General features: G+C 50.3%; 2 protein-coding genes across 2 annotated transcripts in view; one reads left to right on the top strand and one right to left on the bottom strand.

Moving 5' to 3' along the window:
- Positions 1 to 8,562, top strand: part of TMPRSS9 (transmembrane protease, serine 9) — a 32,813-nt gene extending 24,251 nt beyond the window's left edge. The window contains exons 12-19 of the mRNA XM_015420842.1: positions 988 to 1,124; positions 2,347 to 2,671; positions 3,253 to 3,369; positions 4,623 to 4,654; positions 4,925 to 5,061; positions 5,882 to 6,147; positions 7,919 to 8,055; positions 8,341 to 8,562. Coding sequence (XP_015276328.1) covers positions 988 to 1,124; positions 2,347 to 2,671; positions 3,253 to 3,369; positions 4,623 to 4,654; positions 4,925 to 5,061; positions 5,882 to 6,147; positions 7,919 to 8,055; positions 8,341 to 8,502 — 1,313 coding nt within the window. The 3' untranslated portion in view covers positions 8,503 to 8,562. The remainder of the gene's footprint in view (positions 1 to 987; positions 1,125 to 2,346; positions 2,672 to 3,252; positions 3,370 to 4,622; positions 4,655 to 4,924; positions 5,062 to 5,881; positions 6,148 to 7,918; positions 8,056 to 8,340) is intronic.
- Positions 8,563 to 10,378: 1,816 nt separating this feature from the next.
- On the bottom strand, positions 10,379 to 12,972 carry TIMM13 (translocase of inner mitochondrial membrane 13 homolog (yeast)). Its single transcript, XM_015420848.1, has 3 exons — positions 12,827 to 12,972; positions 11,121 to 11,189; positions 10,379 to 10,665 (listed from the first exon to the last, which is right to left on the bottom strand). The coding sequence occupies exons 1-3, from the start codon at positions 12,935 to 12,937 to the stop codon at positions 10,567 to 10,569; spliced, it is 279 nt and encodes a 92-aa protein (XP_015276334.1). The 5' UTR covers positions 12,938 to 12,972; the 3' UTR covers positions 10,379 to 10,566.
- Between the last annotated feature and the right edge of the window lie 8,372 nt (positions 12,973 to 21,344).

Genomic DNA, 21,344 nt, shown 5'->3' with positions numbered 1-21,344 from the left:
GATTTTGGCTTGGATCCAGTGCAGTGCTTCCACAGGCATCCGCGTAGTCCGACTGTCTCTGATTCCCCCTTCCCACGTCAGCCCAAAGTTCGCCCCCATCCTGTTCATGTGTAGCATCGCTAGCCCCCCCAGTCTGGGCGGGGATTCTCCTGCTTTTTCAGGCTCCTCCCCGCCAGCAGCCAGCTGTCTGGTGGGGGGAAACCCTGCCCCAAAATGCCCCAAAACACAGCGTGATGATGTCACCCAGAAGTGACGTCACACCACCAGTGTCATGTGCGACGCTCTAGTTTTGGGGCAAAACTCTATGGTGAACTTGGGCTCAAACCATAGAGTTTTGCCCCAAAACTGGATGATGTCGGCGGCGTGATGATGTTACTTTTGGGCAGAAGACCCTGGGAAGGCCAAGAGATCCCCCCCCCCCCACGGGGAATGAGGCAGGACCTGGCAACCCTCTTCCTGGGGTCCCCCCTCCCCCAGAAACATAACTTTCAGGGGCATTTGGGGCTGTCACAAGAGAGCATCGCCAAGAAGATGGACAGAAGTCCATGCCCCTCAGAACAGCTGGGCCAGATCTGATCCCTTCGATTTAAATTTCTTACAAAATGAAGTGTATTTTATTAATGAACAATATCATTGAAACATGAATGTTATTCATATCCGTATTAACCTGCCTGCACTGTACTTGTTTTCCTCCTTGCTTAAATGTTGACGTTAGTCCCGATGCAAGGAAATGGATTTCGGAAAGAAGGAACATAGGAATAGGAAGATTTATGTTCTGTCGAGGATCAAATTTAAGTCTTGCCTGGTTCATTTTGTGGAAGTTTATTTCTCTAAAGCCCATTGGAATTCAGGCTTTGAAAATCCATCAAAACATAGACAGGGTTTGTGTCTTTGGAAGAGGAAATGGCTGGGGTGGCGCGGGGCGGCGCGGGTGCCCCCTTTTCCCCTGCAGGTGCCTGCATTTTGCCCTCCCTCTGTGGCCTGCAGCCACCAAGCCCGAGCACCTGCAGAGAGCCTCCATCAACATCATCGATCAGAAGACCTGCAGCGTCCTGTACAACTTCTCCCTCACCGAACGGATGATCTGTGCCGGGTTCCTGGAGGGGAGGGTGGATTCCTGCCAGGTAAGGCGCAGTTCCACCCTTTCCAGAATCATTGGGAGCTCTCTTCAGGGGTGGGGGTGGAGTGTAAAGCCACAACCACTGGGCAAAAGGATGTGGCTTTTTAAAAAATATATATTGACTTCATCTACACTCTGCCTTCCTCGCTAAGACCCAAGGTGGATTTTTTTTTTGGCCATTAAGTCATAGCTGACTTATGACGACCCCAGAGGGTTTTCAAGGCAAGAGGCGTTCAGAGGTGGTTTGCCATTGCCTGCCTGGTATTTCATGGCGGTCTCCCTTCCAAATACTAGCCAGGGCCGATCCTGCTCAGTTTCTGAGATCTGACAAGATCGGGATAGCTTGGGCTATCCAGGTCAAGATCAAGGTGGATCACAAAATATTAAAAAAGCAGTTCAGACAAACAGCAAAGGCCTCCAATAAGCAACACAGCAGGATGAGGATTGCAGAATTGGGAAACAAGGCAAACAAAAAAACCCCTCCGAGGCAATAAAAACCATCTTAAGGCGTGGCATTAATGCAGAAAGCAGGTTACAAAGGCAGAAGCAAAGGGATGCGTACATTTAGCACTGCAGTAGGCGGCAGTCCTGTTCTTGTGTAAAACTGACCTCCTGAGCTGTTCCATGACACTACAGTTCTAATCCAACCATCTTGATTGTAAAAATTTGGAATTGAGTAGGGAAGCACCGAACTGTTTTATGAATTTAGTTAATTATTTAACTGTTTCTGTATTACTGTGTATTTTATACTGGTTTTATTGTTATTATTGGGCGTATGCCCCTGTTAACCGCCCTGAGCCTCCGGGGAGGGCAGGATATAAGTTTAAATAAATAAATAAATAAAACAAAGGGGATGCTTTGTTTTGGCTCTCCTCTCCTCTCCAGTACCTGAGTACCCACCTTTAAAGACCCATTAAACACTCATGGATAAGGTGCCTTCCCCCTCCCCCTGTGCCTGTAATGGAATATGTAGAAAAATACCCTGGGAGGTTAATTTGCAATGCATTGCAGTTAACCGAAATACAATAAGGGGCACTGAAGTGCTTTGTGTGATATCAGAGAGCTCCTAGCATCCCTGTCTTAAGGGATACTTAGGAAGTCCAACACTGATTCTGGCTTCACGTCCCATCAGCCTAGTGAGGGTGGGGAATTCCCAGCGGGTGAATGCCAGAGGTACCCCTGGAAACGGCTCCGAGCGCCCTTCCTGAATGCTTCCTTCTCTCCAGGGTGACTCTGGCGGACCCCTGACATGCGAGGAGACGCCTGGTGTGTTCTACTTGGCAGGGCTGGTGAGCTGGGGGGCCGGCTGCGCACAGCCCAGGAAGCCAGGGGTGTACACCCGGATCACCAAGCTCAAAGGCTGGATCCTGGACACCATCTCGCCCCGCCCCAGCACCACCCTCACGTCCACCTCCAAGACCACGGCTGGCACCACCTCCAGCTCACCCGGCACTACCCAGACGACTAGCCAGACAACCCCCGATCCAAGCACCAGTGCTGGCACCGTATCTACACCACTAGCGAGCACGCCGAAGATCATCCAGTTCCCAGGTACATGTGGGGATAAGCAAAGACTCTGAGGGACACATCAGTCCCACATGGGTGAATTTGCATGGGTGGGCTGTGTGCCTCTGGTCCAGATCTTGCCCTCCCTAATACAGGGATTTGCCCACTTGGGGTGAAGAATGAATCTGGAAATGCATCATCTGCTATCAGGCAGGATCTCACACCCTTCACCTCCCCCAAACAAGACAATCCAGAACGCTACATGCAGAGAGCAGCTGCCCTGCAGAGCACCACATGCAGAGAGCAGCTGCCCTGCAGAGACAAGAGCTGAGCTGCAGTTCTGGAAAAAAGCCCTTTCATGACCTCAGTGAGCATGAGGAAGCTTGACACTTCCCAGAGGGCATTTTGCTGTGGCTTAAATCCACTCTAGTCCAAACCTTAAGTTAGGGAAGGAGGACATCCCCCCCCCCCGGGCTCCGTCACATGTGGGAAGGTCAGACCTGCTTTATAACCCAATTGGCCACAATAATCAGCTGTGAACAGAAGTTTACAAATCTAGTTCCTTGGTGAGAGGAGGGTAACAATTCTCTGCGTGCGTTAACCCGGTTTGCAAACTGCTCCCCCAGTTGTACCGTGCACGCTGACCACTTTCAAGTGCTCCAGCAAAGTCTGCATTGGGAAACTGAACCCAGAGTGTGACGACATTGTGGACTGCAGCAACGGCCGAGATGAATGGAACTGCAGTAAGTCCTCTGACACTGCTACCCTGTCCTTCCCACTGGCTTCTTTTTCTCCAGCCCCAGATCGATTCCTAGAGGCTGTAGTCTAACCAACAGCCCTTGTGTGGTGGTGGTGGTGGTGGCGGCGGAGGAGGAAAATTCTGTCACAGCTGACTTACGGCGACCCTGGAGGGTTTTCAAGGCAAGAGGTGTTCAGAGGTGCTTGGCCATTGCCTGCCTCTGCATCATGACCCTGGTATTCCTTGGAGGTCTCCCATACCAAATACTGGCCAGGGGTGCCAACTTCCCGGAGCTGATAACATCGGGCTAGCCTGGCCCAGGCAGGTCAGGGCAGCAGTCCTTGTGCAACCCCAAGCTGTAGGAGTCTGGCTCTTTAACGAAGCCATCGAATGCTACCCCAGCCACGGGTTGGTCCCTGCAGGCCTGGTTCTGCCAGCGGGGATGCCTTTCTGCATTGCAAGAAGCCTTGCCCCGATGCAAGGAAGACCCTTTTGAATCCGGGAAGGCTCATTGTGCCAGGGGAAAAGCCCCACCGCTAACGCCCTCTCTCTAGGAGTGGACACATTCGTGGACAAGCGATTTTTAATAGCCTTAACCACGGTAGCTCAATGGAACCTCCATGTTCAGAGGCGATTGACCTAACAGCAGGGAAGGGCTGTTGCTTTCATAGCCTGCTGATAAGCTTCCCGAGAGGGTACTGCTGGAAATAGGATGCTGGAGGTGGGTAGACGGGGCCCTACCTCGGTCTGATCCAGCCAGGCCCTTATTTTTCCACACTGCAGCAATCCAATACAAGTATGTACATAAAAACTGTGATCAGAAACTGCCCCCCCCCAACTGTGCCCTTCAAGGTGCTTCTTCTATTTATTTAATTCATTTATCCCCTCCTTCTGAGTTTGATGTAGTAGTTAAGAGCAGTGGACTCTAATCTGAAGAACTGGGTTCGATTCCCCACTTCCCCGCTTGAAGCTAGCTGGGTGACCTTCGGCAAGTCACAGCACTCTCAGCCTAAAAATAAGCATAGCTCGCCACCTAGTGGTGCCAAAAAAAGAGCTACAGCTTTGGTGGCCCAACAATCGCTTCTAGGATCTCCTGGCAATTCCAAACACAATGCCATACGATGGTTATTTATTTCCCCAGTGGGGAACCCAAAGCAGCTCACATCATTCTCCTCTCCTCCCGTGTTATCCTCCCAACCAGCCCTATGAGGTAGGTTAGGACAAAAGAGAGTGACTGGCCCAAGGTCATCCAGCGAGCTTCCACGGCACAAGTAGGGATTCAGAGCCAGGTACTCCCGGATAGCAGTCCAGCACTCTTGACCACTACACTGCACTGGCTTTCTGTTCTGTTCTGTTCTACAGGGATGGAATCGGGTAATGGGATAGGGGTTGCAAGCATGGCCAGCTGGCCATAAAAGCCAGAACCAGTGAAAAGCTGGATCCAGTCCTGTCCCGTCCCCCCCCCCCATCCTCTGTATAGATCCTGTACAGCGCAGTGCTCCTGCCACATTCTCTTCCTTGCAGCTTGCGGCTTGATCCCCACGGTGGCCTTTGGCAAGATCGTGGGGGGCAGCGGAGCGGCCCGTGGGGAGTGGCCGTGGCAGGTGAGCCTGTGGCTGCGGAGGAAGGAGCACAAGTGCGGGGCAGTCGTGATCGGCGAGCGGTGGCTGCTGTCGGCTGCTCATTGCTTCGACATGTGAGTTGGGCCTTGGCTGGGTGGGGTGGGGTGCTGATAACTGCGGGCTGCCCTTTGCGGTCATGAACTGCATGAGCTTGTTCCTCGGAAAAATCTGGTATTTTTACATGGGATGTAGGCTTGTTGTTCCTGCAATTACCATCAGGTGGCACTGTTGCCTTGGTTTAGAAGAAGAAGAAGAGATTGGATTTATACCCCGCCCTTCACTTGGGAGTCTGAGCGGTTTACAAACTCCTTTCCCTTCCCCTCCCCACAACAGACACCCTGTGAGGTGGGTGGGACTGAGACAACTCTGACAGAAACTGCCCTTTTTCAAGGACAGCTGCGCCAGAGCTTGTGACTGACCCAAGGTCATCCAGCCAGGTGCAAGTGGAGGAGTGGGGAATCAAACCCGGTTCTCCCAGATTAGAGTCCGCGCACTTAACCACTACACCAAACTGGCGCGCTGCTTTAAGGAACATTCCGCTTCAAAGAACAGGGAGATAGAGACACCGTATATCTTGGATGCCCGTGGCGTTTTAAAGACCAACATTTTTTATTGTAGCCAGAATAAAATTTTGTTAGTCTTCAAGGTGTCACAAGACCCCTCCTTTTGCTGCAACAGGGTAACACCCCTCTGAACGTAGTAGAACATACTATGACTTGAGAAACAAAAGAAGCACTTAGGGCAATTTTTCACGGATAAGCGGCCTTAATCCAGAGTCAGGCTTGCAGCCAGGCCGAGAGTTAAACTTCCTCTAGACTCCCCCGGAGGCAGACAGCACCATCTGGCTGGTCTGGCTCCAGCACTTTCTGTGCTAACTCAGGCGCTCTCTTACAGTTACAGTGACCCCAAGATGTGGGTTGCCATCCTGGGGACACCGTTCCTCAGTGGCCTGGATGGGAGAGTGGAGAGAATCTTCCACATCCACAGGCACCCATTTTACAACGTCTACACGCTGGACTACGACGTGGCCCTCCTGGAGCTGGCTTTCCCCCTGCGCTACACCAGCACCATCAGGCCCATCTGCATACCGGACAGCTCCCACGTCTTCAGCGAAGGGGTGCGGTGCTTCATCACCGGCTGGGGCTCCACTAAGGAGGGAGGTAAGGATCGGGGGGGCCCCTCAAGAACAACTTCAGTGTCCCGACTGCAAATTCAGAAGCAGACAGACAAATACATGGTTGCTATATTTCACACAAGGTAAAAGGTAAAGGTTCCCTTGCTCGAAAGCCAGTCGAGTCCGACTCTAGGGTTGCGGTGCTCATCTCAGTTTCAAAGCTGAAGAGCCAGCGCTGTCCGAAGACGTTTCCGTGGTCATGTGGCCGGCATGACTAAACACCAAGGCGCACGGAACGCTATTACCTTCCCACCGAAGTGGTACCTATTTATCTACTTGCAATTTCTTGCTTTCGAACTGCTAGGTTGGCAGGAGCTGGAACTAGAGACGGGAGCTCACTCCGTCATGCGGCACACTCGGGGCTCGAACTGCTGAACTACCGGCCTTCCACAGCCTGCAGTTCAGCGTCTTAACCACTTGAGCCACCGCAGCTCCTTATTTTACACGAAGGCAATGCTAAAAACAAACCACCACGCAAGACTCTTTTGAGGCATCCCAGATTAAGGGATTTACTTACATGCAAAAAGGCAACTTGGGAAGAACAGGCAGTCAAGTGTTCTGGGGTTGGGGAAACATTCACGAGGCTTTTGCAGAAATCCACACTGTCTAGTAACAGTATTTTATGAAGGCTAGATCTCCAGGCCTTCCTTCAGCCTAAGGAGTCTTTCTCCAATTTATGGGGATCTTCTGTTGGAGGAAGAACCACTTACGTTAAGACCCTCCTATCTGCAAGACCGCCTCTCCCCCATGCTCTGCCACGACAGTTTCAGTCATATCTGCAGGGGCTTCCGCAGGCGTCAACCTGGAAATGGGCAAAATCAACAACTGCCGATTCATGGGTCTTCATTGCTGTGGCCCCCACCGTATAGAACGGCCTGCATAAGGAGGTCTGGGAGGCCCCCACTAGCTAGAACTGAAATATTCAACAGGGCTTTTCTATGCAGGCATTGGAGTTGCATCGTACTAAATAGATCATAGATCAGCCTAGGCAGCCGCGATAGTCTGTCTGTAGCAGTTGAAAAGTGCAAGAGTCCAGTAGCACCTTAAAGACTAACAAAATTCGTGGCAGGGTAAGAGGATTCGTGAGTCACAGAAGCTCATACCCAGCCACATATGTTGTTAGTCTCTAAGGTGCTACTGGACTCTTGCTCTTTTCTATTGTGCCAAATGATTCACAAAGTTACTTGGAAAAATTATTAGGGACTGTGGTCTGTGCTTCTGCGTCTAGCTTGCCGAAACTAGGATCCTACTATGGAATTTTGCATCATTTTAATGTATCATGTTAATACTTAAGTCTTGCTTCAGTTCTGTTTTTAGACCTCTGGTTGGTTCCACAACCCTGATCCTGTTGCATTGTTTACTGAATCTGTCGATTGTATTGACTCACCCTGTGTAATCCGCCTCGAGTCCAAGTGAGAAAGGTGGACTATGAATAACATTAATAAATGAAAATTAAAGAGTCAGGACTCCTTGGAGGATGGTTGGATCCACCCCACTACAACACTTCTCAAAGCACTTTGCGTTCGTTATCTTCTCACGATCCTTGCAAACAGCCCTTGAATGTAGGCCAGCCGCTCCCTCTCCCTCCGTCTACTATGGCAGATAAGCTGAGGCTGAGTTTGTTACGGAGGTGATATTTTGACTGGGGACATCCGAGGTTGTGGCTTGCCTTGTTAGCTGCTCTGGCACACAGGCTTCTGTTTGATGAAGCCAATGGCGCCCGTTCCGCTCACACTGTCCTGTCCCCTCCTGCCTAGGTCTGATGTCCAAGCACTTGCAGAAGGCTGCCGTGAACCTGATCGGAGAGCAAGACTGCAAGAAGTTCTACCCCATCCAGATCAGCGGGAGGATGGTGTGCGCCGGCTTCCTGCAGGGCACGGTCGACAGCTGCTCGGTGAGTCCGGCCAGCACCCTCGCCTTCCTTTCGTGGCTGGGTGGCGCTCCCAACGCCAGCTGCTGCTGATCCCCGGCAATCTCCCTTCGCCTAAAAACGCAGTCAGGCACCAAACGAACGCCGCAGGCACAGCCCTTACAGCTGGCTTGTTCTGGCCCGAATTAACTGGGCTTCTCTGGATTGGTCATTTGGCTCAGAGAGCAGCTCACCTGGACCACAGCTGCATCGCACGGTCAACACAAAGGAGTTGGTCGGGCTCTCTAAACTGGCGTCTCTGTTTTGCAGGGCGACGCAGGTGGACCCCTAGCCTGCAAAGAGCCTTCAGGGAGGTGGTTCCTGGCAGGCGTCACCAGCTGGGGCTACGGCTGCGCACGGCCTTTCTTCCCCGGCGTTTACACCAGGGTGACGGCGGTGCGGGGTTGGATCGGGCAGCATCTCAAGGTGTGAGCCCCAGCGCCACTCAGGGAGAAGAGACGGCAACATCATAGGACGGAGCGAACCCACACGGGAGCCGCGGGCTTTGCCCCGCACGGGACGTTTGCGCCTGACCAGAAGCTGTGGAGAGAGCTCCCCCCCCCCAGCATTTAACAAAGGAGCAGATTTAGAAAACGCTTTCTCTCAATAAAAGAGGGCCTCCTGTCTCAATTCGACATCGTGCGAGGTGGCAGGGGCAGGCGAGGTCTCCCTGGGTCTCTGCTGTCTCGGGGTAGAGGGGCCTGTGCCCTAACCCAGTGGCCCTTGCTGAGGGGTTTCCCGGACTTGGGGAGGGTCAGGGAAAGATTGTTCCCCTAACTGGCTGATATTACTTCTTGCTATACCTCATGCCCGGGCCACTTCCAGCTCCTCAGGGCAGGTGGCTGGCCCTGCCCCCACAGCAGAGGGTCTCCGGCCCCACAACTCCACCCTGGGGAGCCAGTGGGAGAGAGGGCACCTTTAGGCCGCAAAAATCGCTCACCAATTTAAGGAAGACACCTTAAATTGCTGCCCGTGGAGTTTTGTGTGTGTGTGGGGGTTATGCGCCAGTCTTGCTGTGCAAGAGAAACAGCCGCCGCGGAATTTGCCATCTTGCAAACCTCGTGTTTCATTAAAAGAGAAGTCCAAGCTTCCAGAACTCATGGTTTTTAGGAAAGGCGGCTTTTCAAAACACAGACACACATCATGTTCCTCTTTTACCCCTTTTTCTCACCAGAACATGTTTGGAAACCTGACTCGGAAAAAAATAGATAAAAAGTGTCCCTTGGGGTGGCAAACCCACACCTGACCTGTACCATTTTAGCACACGCGTGAAGGCATCTGACCCCTGAATGCTGTTCTGTACCCCAAAAAAGCTCTGGCATAGAAAACTAGCATGTTTCGCCTTCTCTGTCTCCTGCTCGTTTCTATGTGGAGGGAATTTTCTGTATGGAAGTACACGCCGTCTCACATGTCCAGACATCCTGCCCCACTGGCCAGTTTGGTGTCGTGTTTAGAAGCGCAAACTCTAATCGGAGAGAACCAGGTTTGATTCCCCACTCCTCCACATGCAGCTGCTGGTGTGACCTTGGGTCAGTCCTAAGTCCTTTCAGAGCTGTTCCCTCAAGAGCAGTCCTCAAAAGAGCTCTCTCAGCCCCACCTACCTCACAGGGTGTCTGTTGTGGGGAGGGGAAGGGAAAGGAGTTTGTAAGCTGCTCTGAGACTCCTTCGGGTAGTGAAGGGTGGGCTATACACCCAATCTCTTCTCTCCTTTTCTTCAGTGAGAAACGGGTCCACGGTACACTGATTTTTCATCTTACTCTAACTGCTGCCATTTGGGAGTTCTGGTGCATTTGCACATCAGCCAGTGCTCAGATGTTCCTTTTATGGGATAGCCCTTGCTACATACTTGTGGAGGACTGCCAGTGTGGCAAAACCCTTCCAAGGCCTCACAGACAAAGTTCTGTCCCACCAGCATAGAGCAGGGAAGGACAGTTACTCTCCCTCCCAGAGGAGACAGGCTTTAAATCTTCCTTAGAGCGTCCAGGTTCACCACACCTGGGTCCTAAAAAGACGATCTGGAAACTCCAGAGGGTCAACCCTCTTGTAAGGGGCACCAGGGCACCCCAGAAAGCAGGCCTGGAGGAGCGGATATGAATCATCAGGGATTATTTCTCACCTCCCAGCCCTTCCTCCTTCGCTGCCCCAGAGTGCGTCCTGAGCTGACCAGGTTTGCCGCAAGGGACTCTCTGGCTGCCAGAAGTAGCCACCCTCCCTGTTTCTTTATCAGAGGCCCACAGCAACCTGGACACTGGTGAGCAGCAGTGCTTCTTATGACCCGGCAGGGAAAGCAAAGACAAGAGGAGAAAAGACGACACCAAGCTTTCATTTAATTCTTGCCATACACGGTGAGCCCCGTCTTCGAATCCACAGTATCCTGTCCACTCCCATCCTGGTTAACCACACTGTTCCGATTTCTGACTGACACCCTTTCCCCCTGGGCATAGAAGCCCTGTGATCAGTCCGTCCTGGGGGCTCTGCGGCCCCACAATGACCCCTTCACATGTTGGCTCGCTCCCTCTGCAATCGAGAGTTGTATGCTCGTGAGACGGTGTTCCAGGCGTCCATGTACCGGTCCATACACATAGCAATACATTTCTGTGAAGAGAAGGAAGGCCGGGTCACAAAATATAGGAATGTGGTAGGGTGGGCGGCACGGAGAGAGCCCATATGCGGTAGGGGAGGCACTTCTGTCCAACCTCAACCTCTGCTATTGGAGTAACTATAAACATTCAAAGCTGCCTTCTACCAAGTCAGGCCATTGGTCCATCCAGCCAGATATCATCTCCTCTGACTGGCCAGAGTTCTCCAGGGTCTTAGGCAGAAAACAAGACCTTTCCCAACACTTTTACCCTGATATTCCTTACTAAAGATGTCAGGAATTGAAGCTGGGACCTTCTGCATGGAAAGCAAGCCCTTCAGCAAAGAGTTAGGAAGCAAAAAAGCCTCATGCCAGACAGAGGGCATGTAATGGGTTGAACACCACACTCAGCAGAAAGCAGCAGACAAAGCAACCGGGTCAACACCGCAGTGCTGTTTTTACAAGCGCTCACCTGCTCAGAGTTATCCAGGGAACTTCCAGGTTTCCCAATACATTTTCGGAAACACTTGTCTGTCATTCTCTGCAAGGAGAAAGGGGGGAGATTGGCACAAAAGGAGACAGAAGAGCCAAACACAAAATGGAGAGAGAAAAATAAAGCCTTGCTACCTTTCCATGGCCGGTTTACAAAGCAAACTCAACACTCTGGACTGCAACCACCACAAACGCCTCTGTGTATCCCAGACAAGCTGGGGAAGGAGTTGGTCAGGTGAACGTAGGGAAGCCGATTTTGATGCATTTGACCTTTTGAAGGGTTGCTCAATCAGTGTTGCTGCTTTCTCGCCCACTTGCAGAGCATGGGGTTGGTTAGCGGCAGGCTCCAGGTACAGATGCCACCACCATCCTTGTGCGGGGCAGGGCCGGCACTTCAAGGCCACCTACCAGATGCCACTTTGGAGGGCAGGCTGCTTCTAAACTCCAGCATGGCTTGTTTGTGTTGCCATACTAAAGTGTTGTTTGATCTCCCCTCTCCCTTTTGATGATGCAGAACAGTGAAGAACACTGGCACGGAGCTCTAGGAATTGCCCCAATAAGACACACATCCCTCTCTGACCATCTGTCTCATAAGCAGCACTGAGGCATGTACTGCTGGACAGCCCCCCCCCTGCAAGCACAGATTAAGACCCCCGACTCCATACAAAAACCTGCATCCAGGAGGGCAAGCCCGCACCCTATCCCACACCTGGAAACAGCTACGTCCTGCCCATTAAGACGTGGCCGGAGCAGGCCTCTCTTCCCTCTCCCTGACCTCCCTCGCTGAGAAAAAACGGCCCTGCAGAAGCAGACCAAAGTCCAGCTGCGGCCCCAGCCCGGCCAGGCAGATGGCGGTGAGAGGTCCAAGAAGCAGGGCAGGTAACAACACTCCATTAATGCACAAGACTTCGTTTTCAAAACACCTTCGAAGGCAGGCATCCAGGTGGGCCCACTTGGCCCCGTGTTCTGTTCTCAAGGGAGGTCAATCTTGTCCTTCTAAGGCGCTCAGAACCTCATGCATCTTTCTCCTCCACTTTATCCTCAGAACAACCCCATGAGATAGGCTAGGCTGAGACAGACTTGAGTTCCTACGGCAGAGTGGAGAGTTGAACCCAGGTCTTCAAGATCCTAGCTCAGTGGACTCTAAGAACTAGGCTACACTGTTTCCAATGGAAAGCCCAAAAGCAGGGTGGGGAAGGCCTTCCTGCACCTGGAGGTTCTAACTTGCCATCCTGGCTAACAGCTGTGGGTAGTCACCTCTCCCAGTGCCTTTTGCTGTAAAAGATAGGTCAAAATACTCCTCCGCAGAGACCTGAAACGCCACAGCAGTCCCCCCCAGAGCCTAACCCCCCCATCCTGCTTTTAAGAAGAAGCAGGCAGCCGCCCCTCTCTGGAAGGTCACAAGCAATACATGAAGGTTGTGGGTTTTTCTCGTTTGATTTCTCCCCCACCATCTGGCTTTCAGGGAGGGATAGATAACCCTTGTATAAAGCAGTTCCATTTAGCCACCAGCGTTTAAAGCTTGCTAACGATCCGTGAATTTTTTTCATAACAATGAGAGCTGCTCGCCTGCTCCCAAGATACATGGGGGGCAGTGTCTTTTTGACACCCAAGATTCAGCAAGCTACTCCTGACCCAGGAGGCTCAACCGTCGTAAAACCTCTTCCCCCCCCCGCCCCCTCGCACCTGCAGCAGCTCCTGCGCGTTGGCCACGGCAATCTGCACCTTGACCTGCTCCATAAGCACGCCCGGATCCAGCCGGCCCCCCGATCCGAAATCTCCCACTCCGGCAGCCATTCTGTTCCCGACCCAGCCAGCGTGTGAGCTGAGCGTGCGCAACAGGGGGACTACAGTTCCCAGCAACCCTTTCGGAGGGAACCGGACTTGGCGAGAAACTACCGGTGTGAAACGGAACTGAGGTTTTCCACTAAAGAGGTAGAAAAAACGCCTGATAGTAAAAGTGCCCTTGGATTTCTGGTATTGTTCGGTAGCCCTTTTTTAAAAGAAAGGTAGGGGGCTAAACTCCTGCCAACCTAGCAGTTCGAAAGCAAGAAATTGCAAGTAGATAAATAGGTACCACTTTGGTGGGAAGGTAACAGAGAAACTACCGGTGTGAAACGGAACTGAGGTTTTCCACTAAAGAGGTAGAAAAAACGCCTGATAGTAAAAGTGCACTTGGATTTCTGGTATTGTTCGGTAGCCCTTTTTTAAAAGAAAGGTAGGAGGCTAAAGCGCCTTCGTGGAAGAGCATTAGGCCTCGGCCCTCGAGTGCTTTTCCTTTGCAATATGGAGATATTACGGGAGGACTGCGTTGCAGGGTTGTTGTGTGGGTCATTGTCTGCCTCTCTTAGCCTCTGTTTTTTCCGTCAAACTCCTTGGGCCCGTTAATAGTAAACAGCAGTGTAGGGTTGTTGTTAATCGGTCAGCAGCAGCACACACACCCCATGGGACGTACTAAAACTAAGGACAACGATTGCCCATAGGGAATACATGAGTGCCCATAGAGAATAATGGAGAGTAGGCCTTGGACTTCTTGGCGCAAATTCCGCCTCTCGCGTGTGATGTCACATCACACATGACATCACACGCAAGAGATCATTCCGGCTCCCCCAGCCCTCCTTAGGGGGTCTTTAAAAAGTTATGGCCACTGCCGCTGTCGGGCGTGGGGCAAAACGTTCCCCGCCTCCCTGAACCTTGGGGTGGTGGCCTTGGACTTCTTGGGGCAAATTCCACCTCTCGCATGTGATGTCACATCAAATGCTGTTGGTTAAGTTATGGCCACCGCCACTGTCGGCTGCAGCTTAAATGGCCGTGGGCGGGCGCAGGGCGGGGCAAAACGTTCCCCCGCCTCCCTGAGCCTTGGGGTGGTGGCCTTGGACTCCTAGGGGCAAATTCCACCTCTCAAGTGTAATGAAATTCCACCTCTCGCTCAGACATCACACGCGAGAGGTCATTCCGGCTCCCCCAGCTCTCGTTAGGTGCTCTTTAAAAGGTTATGGCCGCCGATGCTACAATGGCCACGGGGGCGTGCAAGAGAAACGGTCCTCCGCCTCCCTGAGGAATAGGAAATCTAAAGCAAATAAACCCTAGAAGCAGTGCCTGTAGCTTCCCTGAGGAATAGGAAATCTAAAGAAAGCAAACCCTAGAAGCAGTGCCTGTAGCTTTAAGAAAAAAAAAATGTTTTCTGTGGCCATTGCTAAACAACCACAACAGTATTGCCAGCCTTGATTTTTGTCATTAAAAGGCAGTGGGTGGGGACAGGGCCCTTTCCAGGGCTGTTTTGGCCTTTGAGGGAGGACTCACCAGGGCCAGCAGCAACCACCAGGTGACTTGACACCACATGACTCGCATGCCTCTCCCAGGCCTAGCTGCTTGCTACTGTTCAACAGCAGCCACCTCTCAAAAAAACGATGTGGTGTAGTAGCTGAGAGTTTCAGACTAGGATCTAGGAGATCCGGGTTCAAATCCCCCACTCTACCATGGCATCTTGCTGGGTGACCTTGGGCTGCTCACACATTCTCAGCTTAATTTGCCTTATAGGATTTTTGTGAAGGTACAATGGAAGAGAGTAATGTAAGATGCTTCTGAAGAAAGTGAATAAATAATAAATAATAAATAGAACTGAAGATGAGGGGCAGATAAAATGTAGGTTGGTGGGTAGCTGGGAAGGAGAGGAGGAGGCAGGGAAAGGTGAAGGTATGGGAGCTGCCAGGAGGTGGGAAAGAGGAAATAGTGGGAGGGAAAGGATACAGGGGAAACTGAGGTGTTCTTCATAAGCCCTTGCAGATTCCCCAAGTGCAACTCGGCCGGACTTTTACCAGGGAGGGGTACCAGGAGTATGGAAGGAGGAGAAACTGAAGACGGGGGAGGGCAGTAAGGTATGATGGCTGGTGGGTGAGAAGGAGAGAAGGAGTCAGGAAAAGGTGAGAGGCAATCAGGGCTTTCAGGAAAGAGAAAGAGGAAATAGTGGGGAAGATGAGGAAATGAAATGCCCTGTAAGCCTCCTGCTCTTAATTCACATAGCTTCAACAGAAGATGACCAGAATTCCGAAGACCCTGAATTTCTGTCTTGGCCGGGGGTGTGTGTGTGTGACAAAATGTCGTGGTTGTCACCTATGCCATGCTAAGCCCAGCATTTCTTTTAAAAAAAATTAAATGTATGAATTATATAATATCCAATACAAGACAATAAACCATAAACATCTACAATAATCACCCGTTAACATTACAAATGACATCAATACTAATTTCAGCCATGATTTTTATAATAAATTTGTTAAGATTTGATAAAACTCTCAATAAAATTCTGACCACCATACCACATTTACCTAAAAATGTAGAAATGGTTTGTATAGAAGGTTTACAGGAATTATACTTTGTTCTGCCATGTATTGCAGAACTGGGTACCATATCGTTACAAATCTGGAATGATACTGTGGTTCATCAGGGGGGCGGGGCACATGATGAAGCCCCGCCCCCTGCTTCCGCCCGCCTCGCTTCCAGCCCTCATTCAGCCAGGAGGAGGCAGGAGAAGAGGGAGGGTAAGTTGCTTCCTCCCTGCCTCTCCCCACCCCTGCCTGCCTGGGGCCAGGGAGGGCCTTGGCGGGGCTTCCTCGCACTCCTGCTGGCCTTGCAGGTCCACCGCCGGGCCCCTGATGTCAGGGGGTGTGGCATATGCTAATGAGTTATGCTAATGAGTTCCCCTAGCTCTTTTTCTACGAAATGACCCCTGCTGGGTACCATATCGTTACAAATTTGGAATGATACTGTGGTTCATCTGAATGGGATATGTTATCTAGATGTTTCCCCATTATGAACTGACCCCAGATTTTTTTCATGCCAATTAGATACAAAGAGGGGTGCATGGTCCTTCCATTTTGCAGCTATTATTAATAAGGCCGCTGCCAGTAAGATAGCGATCAATTCCCTTGTAAAGTTGCTAATGAATATATCTAATAGTTTAATAATATCCCTTTAGGTGTGAAAGGTAACTCAATGCTTGTGACCATTTTAATCCGGTTAACAATTTCCAACCAAAATTTGCTTATTTGAAAGCAATCCCACCAACAATGTCGGTAAGTTCCAACTTGACCAAAAGTTTTCCAGCGTTTTTGGGAGTTGGAAGGGTAAATATGGGAAAGCCTTTTCGGAGTGAGATACCAGCGAGAGAAAACCTTGAAAAATTGGAACTTCACATTGAATATATTTGAGACATTGGGAGAGGACCAAACTATCTTCTAGTGCTGAGCTGTTGAGGGAAATCCACAATCCAGAGACGATTGTTCTTGATATCTAAGCAATTTATTCAAATCTGGGGTGATTAATATTTTATATATTTTTGATATTAATCCTGTATCGTCACTGACAACGTTCTTAAGTAAGACTTCAAAGTATGTAAGAGGTCTTGAGAAAGTACCAAGTGATTTTAAGTGGATACGTCCAGCATTTCTTAATGGTTTCCTGTGAGCAGCTACCACTATTCCCATTCAATGGCTTAATGCAGCTTCAAACACAACCAGGACATCCACCCTGCAGACAAAAGAACTGTTTCTCCTGCCTGCCTTTCCACCCTATCTGTTTCCCCAGGCAGAGCCACTCAGTGCCCTGGGGTGGCTTTCAGTGGAATATCGGACATTTAGATGACTGTCATTTGCTTAGATCAAGATGGGCAGCTGACATTAGTCTGTCTGTGGCAGTAGAAAAGAGTCCAGTGGCATCTTAAAGACCAGCAAAATTTGTGAAAGGGTAGGAGCTTTCGTGAGTCACTGCTCATACCCTACCACGAATTCTGTTAGCCTTTAAGGTGCTCCTGGTCTCTTTTCTACTGTAATTTACTTGTATCTCTATGTCCTTCACCCAACCTTGCCTCTGATGCTCCTTTTCCCCGGGGTGGGGTGGCTTTGCTTTTTGCATGAACGCTCTCACCAGCAATCTCTTTTCCTCTGGCTGCAAGCAAACATGCAGCTAGTGGAAGAGTTTTGCATGGCTGCAAAAAAATGCCCCACAGCTCCGGCAATGCAGCTAGTGGAAGAGTTTTGCATGGCTACAAAAAATGCCCCATAGCTCCCATGCTCTGCGCAGCCCTTGGGCGCACCGTGTCCTATTGCAGGCAGTGGTGCTGGGAATGAGGAAAGTGTGATGCTGCCTAGAGGAGTAGAGGGCACTGTCTGAGGGACAGACAAAAGGTGCTAGTTCTTCACTGAAGTCTGCATATACTTCTGCCAAAATGATGAACACTTTAGTTCACCTGATTAAGTGAGCTGTGACTCACAAAAACCTATGCTGGAATAAATTTTGGTAGTCTTTAAGGTGCCATTAGCACTCCTGTTTTATCTCGCTGCTACAGATTGATACGGCTGTTCCTTTGCACTCAGTAAGTGAATGAATTGTGGGATTTCCTGCCAGTGGATGTAGTGATGGCCACAAGCACAGATGGCTTTAAAAGGGGGTCGGACACATTTATGGAGGAGAGGTCCATCAACAGCTACTAGCTATGGTGAGTGAAGGGAACCTCCATATACAGAGGCAGTCAGCCTTCAATTGCCAGTATGGTGCAGAGGTTAGAATGTCAGACTGGCATTGGGGAGACCCAGGTTCAAATCCTCACTTGCCACAAAACCTACTAGGTGACCTTGGAACAGCCTATCTCTCTCAACCTAACCTACCTGACAGGGTTGTTGTGATGATAGCATGGAGGAGGAAGAGGAGAGAACCATGTTTGCCACCTTGAGCTCCTTAAAGGTGTTGGAAGTGAAGAACTTTGCGCTGCCTCTTAGCCTCAGACTTCAAAGGGGGACTATAGAGAATCAGAGAGACAGACCATCCTTCCCTTTTACTGCTCTGATACTATCCCTTTGATGTGTAGATTGCTACTCTTAGGGAATCTTCCTTCCTTCTGGCTTGACACCTTCTCTCCACACTGTGCTTCCCTACTCCATCTTGGCACCATGAAGGCAGAACATGCCTCCTGCATCTCTATCCATCCTAGCTAGTTAGACTAGATTAGAACCGTATTTCTAGCCTCTCTAGAATGGAGTTCCTTACAATAAAGTTGGTCAGCCGTGTTGGTCTGAAGCAGTAGAACAAATTTAGAGTCCAGTGGGGCACCTTTAAGACCAGCAAAGATTTATTCAAGGTATGAGCTTTTGTGTGCATGCACACTTTTTCAAATACATTGGAATGGCAGGTAAGGTTCACATTTATAGCCAGAGAATGAATGTTACATGTTAAATTTGCTGTTCATTCTCTGGCTGTAAGTCTGAACCTTACCTGCCATCAGTGTTCCCTCTAAGCTGAGTTAGTGTGAGCTAGCTCACAGTTTTTTAGCCTGCGGCTCACACATCGTTGTCTTAGCTCAGGAAGGACGGCTCCAGAGCAAACTAATTTATGTAGGAGCCAAATCGCTCGCTCACCACTTTAATGCCGGTAGCTCACAAAGTAGAATTTTTGCTCGCAAGGCTCCACAGCTTAGAAAGGGCATTGCCTGCCATTCCAGTGTATTTGAAAACATGTGCATTCACACGAAAGCTCATACCTTGAATAAAGGACTCCTATTAGTTTTTGCAAAGATAAAGAGGCTCCCTGTGTAACTTTGTTTCTTGCCAACACACACAAACCTGATAGACTTTGCTGCGTTATGTGCCTTGAGCCCTCTGCTAACCCAAATAATCCTTCAGAAGGAAAGACAGGATATTAAAAATGAAATTCGTAGATATCAGTGCTAGGAAGTTACATCAGGGGAAGGCCTGGGCCTCTATGCCCTGCTCGTGGGCTCTCCAGGGCAACTGGTTGGCCACCATGTGAAATGGGCTGCTGGACTAGATGGGCCACTGGTCTTATCCAGCAGGACTCTTCTTATGTAATTAGGGCAGTAGCAGTGCACAGATCTAAGAGCCAGCTTGGTGCAGTGGTTAAGAGCACTGGACTCTAAAACCAGGTTTTATTCTCCACTCCTCCACATGCAGCCAGATGGGTGACCTTGGGTCAATCACAGCTCTCTCAGAACCCTCTCAGCCCCACCTACCTCACAGGATGTCTGTTGTGGAGAGAGAAAGGGAAGGCAATTGTAAGCTGTATTGAGACTCCTTTGGGTAGAGAAAAGTAAAAGGTGAAAGGTTTGAATATAGCCTGAGCCAACCACCTAAGATGACCTAAGACGACTAGAGGGCTGACTGCGAACTGCGTAACAACTACCACTGTGAAATTACAAAATTATTGATACTAGCACTTTATTATATTCATGGTTTTGTGTATTGTAAAAATTTTAGGTGTTTTATGTAGGCCACCCAGAGCCGGCTTCAGCCAGGAGGGCAGGATAGAAATCTAATTAATCAATCCATCAATCAATCCCTTGCTCGAAATCTAGTTGAATCCAAGTCTAGGGGCCGTTGCTCATCTCCGTTTCCAAGCTGAAGAGCCAGTGCTGTCCGAAGATGTTTCCGTGGTCATGTGGCTGGCATGACTAAACGCTGAGGCACATGGAACGCTGTTACCTTCCCACTGAAGCAGTACCTATTTATCTACTTGCAGTTTCTTGATTTCAAACTGCTAGGTTGGTAGGAGCTGGGTATAAAACCAATTCTTCTTCTTCTTCCCCTCCTCCCCCCAGTGGGACGAATGTGGGACATCTTTGCCTTTCCCAGCAACACTACCCTTAGTTGGAGACTGAACCCTGGACCTTCTGGGTGTGAAGCAGGTGCTCAACCACTTACCTGTGGCCCCTTCTGGCTAAAAACAGAGCTATGGCCTTTGGCTCTTGAACTTACAAAGCTGCCTTCCGCAGCATTGGTCATTCCTGATTGACTGTCTGCATTGTACTGTGTTCTCAGTGTTTCCAATTCTGCAGGTTGTCTGTATCATTACAGCCAGCGTAGTGTAGTTGTTAGAGGGTTGGCCTAGGATCTGGGAGACCCAGGTACAAATCCCCGCTCTGCCTTGGGGGACCTTGGGCCAGTCACACCCTCTCAGCCTAACCTACCTTACAGGGTTGTTGTGAGGGTAAAATGGAGGAGAGGAAAACAAAGTAAGCTCTTTTGGATCCCCAACTGGGAGAAAGACTAGATGAACTATGCGTATGGAAGTGCCATCAAGGCACAACTCACTTGTGGCGACACCAGCAAAGGGCTTTCCAGGCAAGCGAGAAGCACAGGTGGTTTGCCATAGCCAGGGGTCATTTCATAGAAAAAGAGGTACAGGAGCTCATTAGCATAACTCATTTGCATATGCCACACCCCCTGACATCACCGGAAGTGTGTCAGAAGGCAACACCCACCGCTCAGGCTCCACTGGACTGTTTTGGATCGCTAGCTATTGGGGGGGGACGGGACGTGCAGATCTGTCCTCACAGAGCTTGTACCTGAATAAAACTTGGTCTTAAAGGTGCCACTGGACTGTTTTGGACTAGGGGCCGGGAGGGGCTCTGCAACTTACCTGGCTGCTTCTTGCTCTGACTGAGGGCTGCTGGGAGCGGGGGTGGGGCTTGTTGCATGTGCCCGCCCCCTGGGCTCCTTACTGCCGGAGCTCCGCTCCTGTGCGCTCCTGCAGGAAATGACCTCTGGCCGTAGCCTTCCTCTGCAAAGTCTTCCTTGGTGGTCTCCTTTCCCAGTACTGACCCTGTTTAGCTTCCAAGATCTAACAAGATCAGGCTATTCAATGCCATCTTCTTTCCTCGGATTGCCAGCTCTGGGTTCGGAAATCCCTGGAGATTTTGGAGGTGAAACCTGAGGAGGGCAGGGTTTGGTGAGGGGAGGGACTTCAATGGGGTACAATGCCATAGAGTCCCCCTTCCAGAGTGGCCATTTTCTCCAGGTGAACTGATCCCTGTTGCCTGGAGACCAGTTGTAATAGCTGGAGATCTCCAGCCACAACTTGGAGGTTGGCAACCGTATTCTCGCCCTTAAATGAATGAACTAAGTAATACTTTGCCGTTTTTTTTACTTGTAATCTGCCTAGAGTCTCCGGGAGAAGAGTGTACCGCAAATTAAACAGGTAACAAAGTAAACGAATACAATTCCCTTCCCCTCTCCAATAACATGTTGGAAATTCAGACATATCAAAACAATCCACCTCCCAACGGCTGCTGCGTGAAAAGAAGCTTAATTGAACAATCACACAGTAAACACACAACAGGTGCATGATCTTAGAGGGTTTAACAAGAGGACTGCATGGATAATCGGACCAATCTCATATAGGCTAGGGACACAGC

Source organism: Gekko japonicus, unplaced genomic scaffold, assembly GCF_001447785.1.
Source record: "Gekko japonicus isolate JY-2015 unplaced genomic scaffold, Gekko_japonicus_V1.1 scaffold2173, whole genome shotgun sequence".
Classification (NCBI taxonomy): Eukaryota; Metazoa; Chordata; class Lepidosauria; order Squamata; family Gekkonidae; genus Gekko; species Gekko japonicus.
The sequence above is the reverse complement of the archived record's forward strand: the minus strand, read 5'-3'. Positions and strand labels throughout refer to the sequence as shown.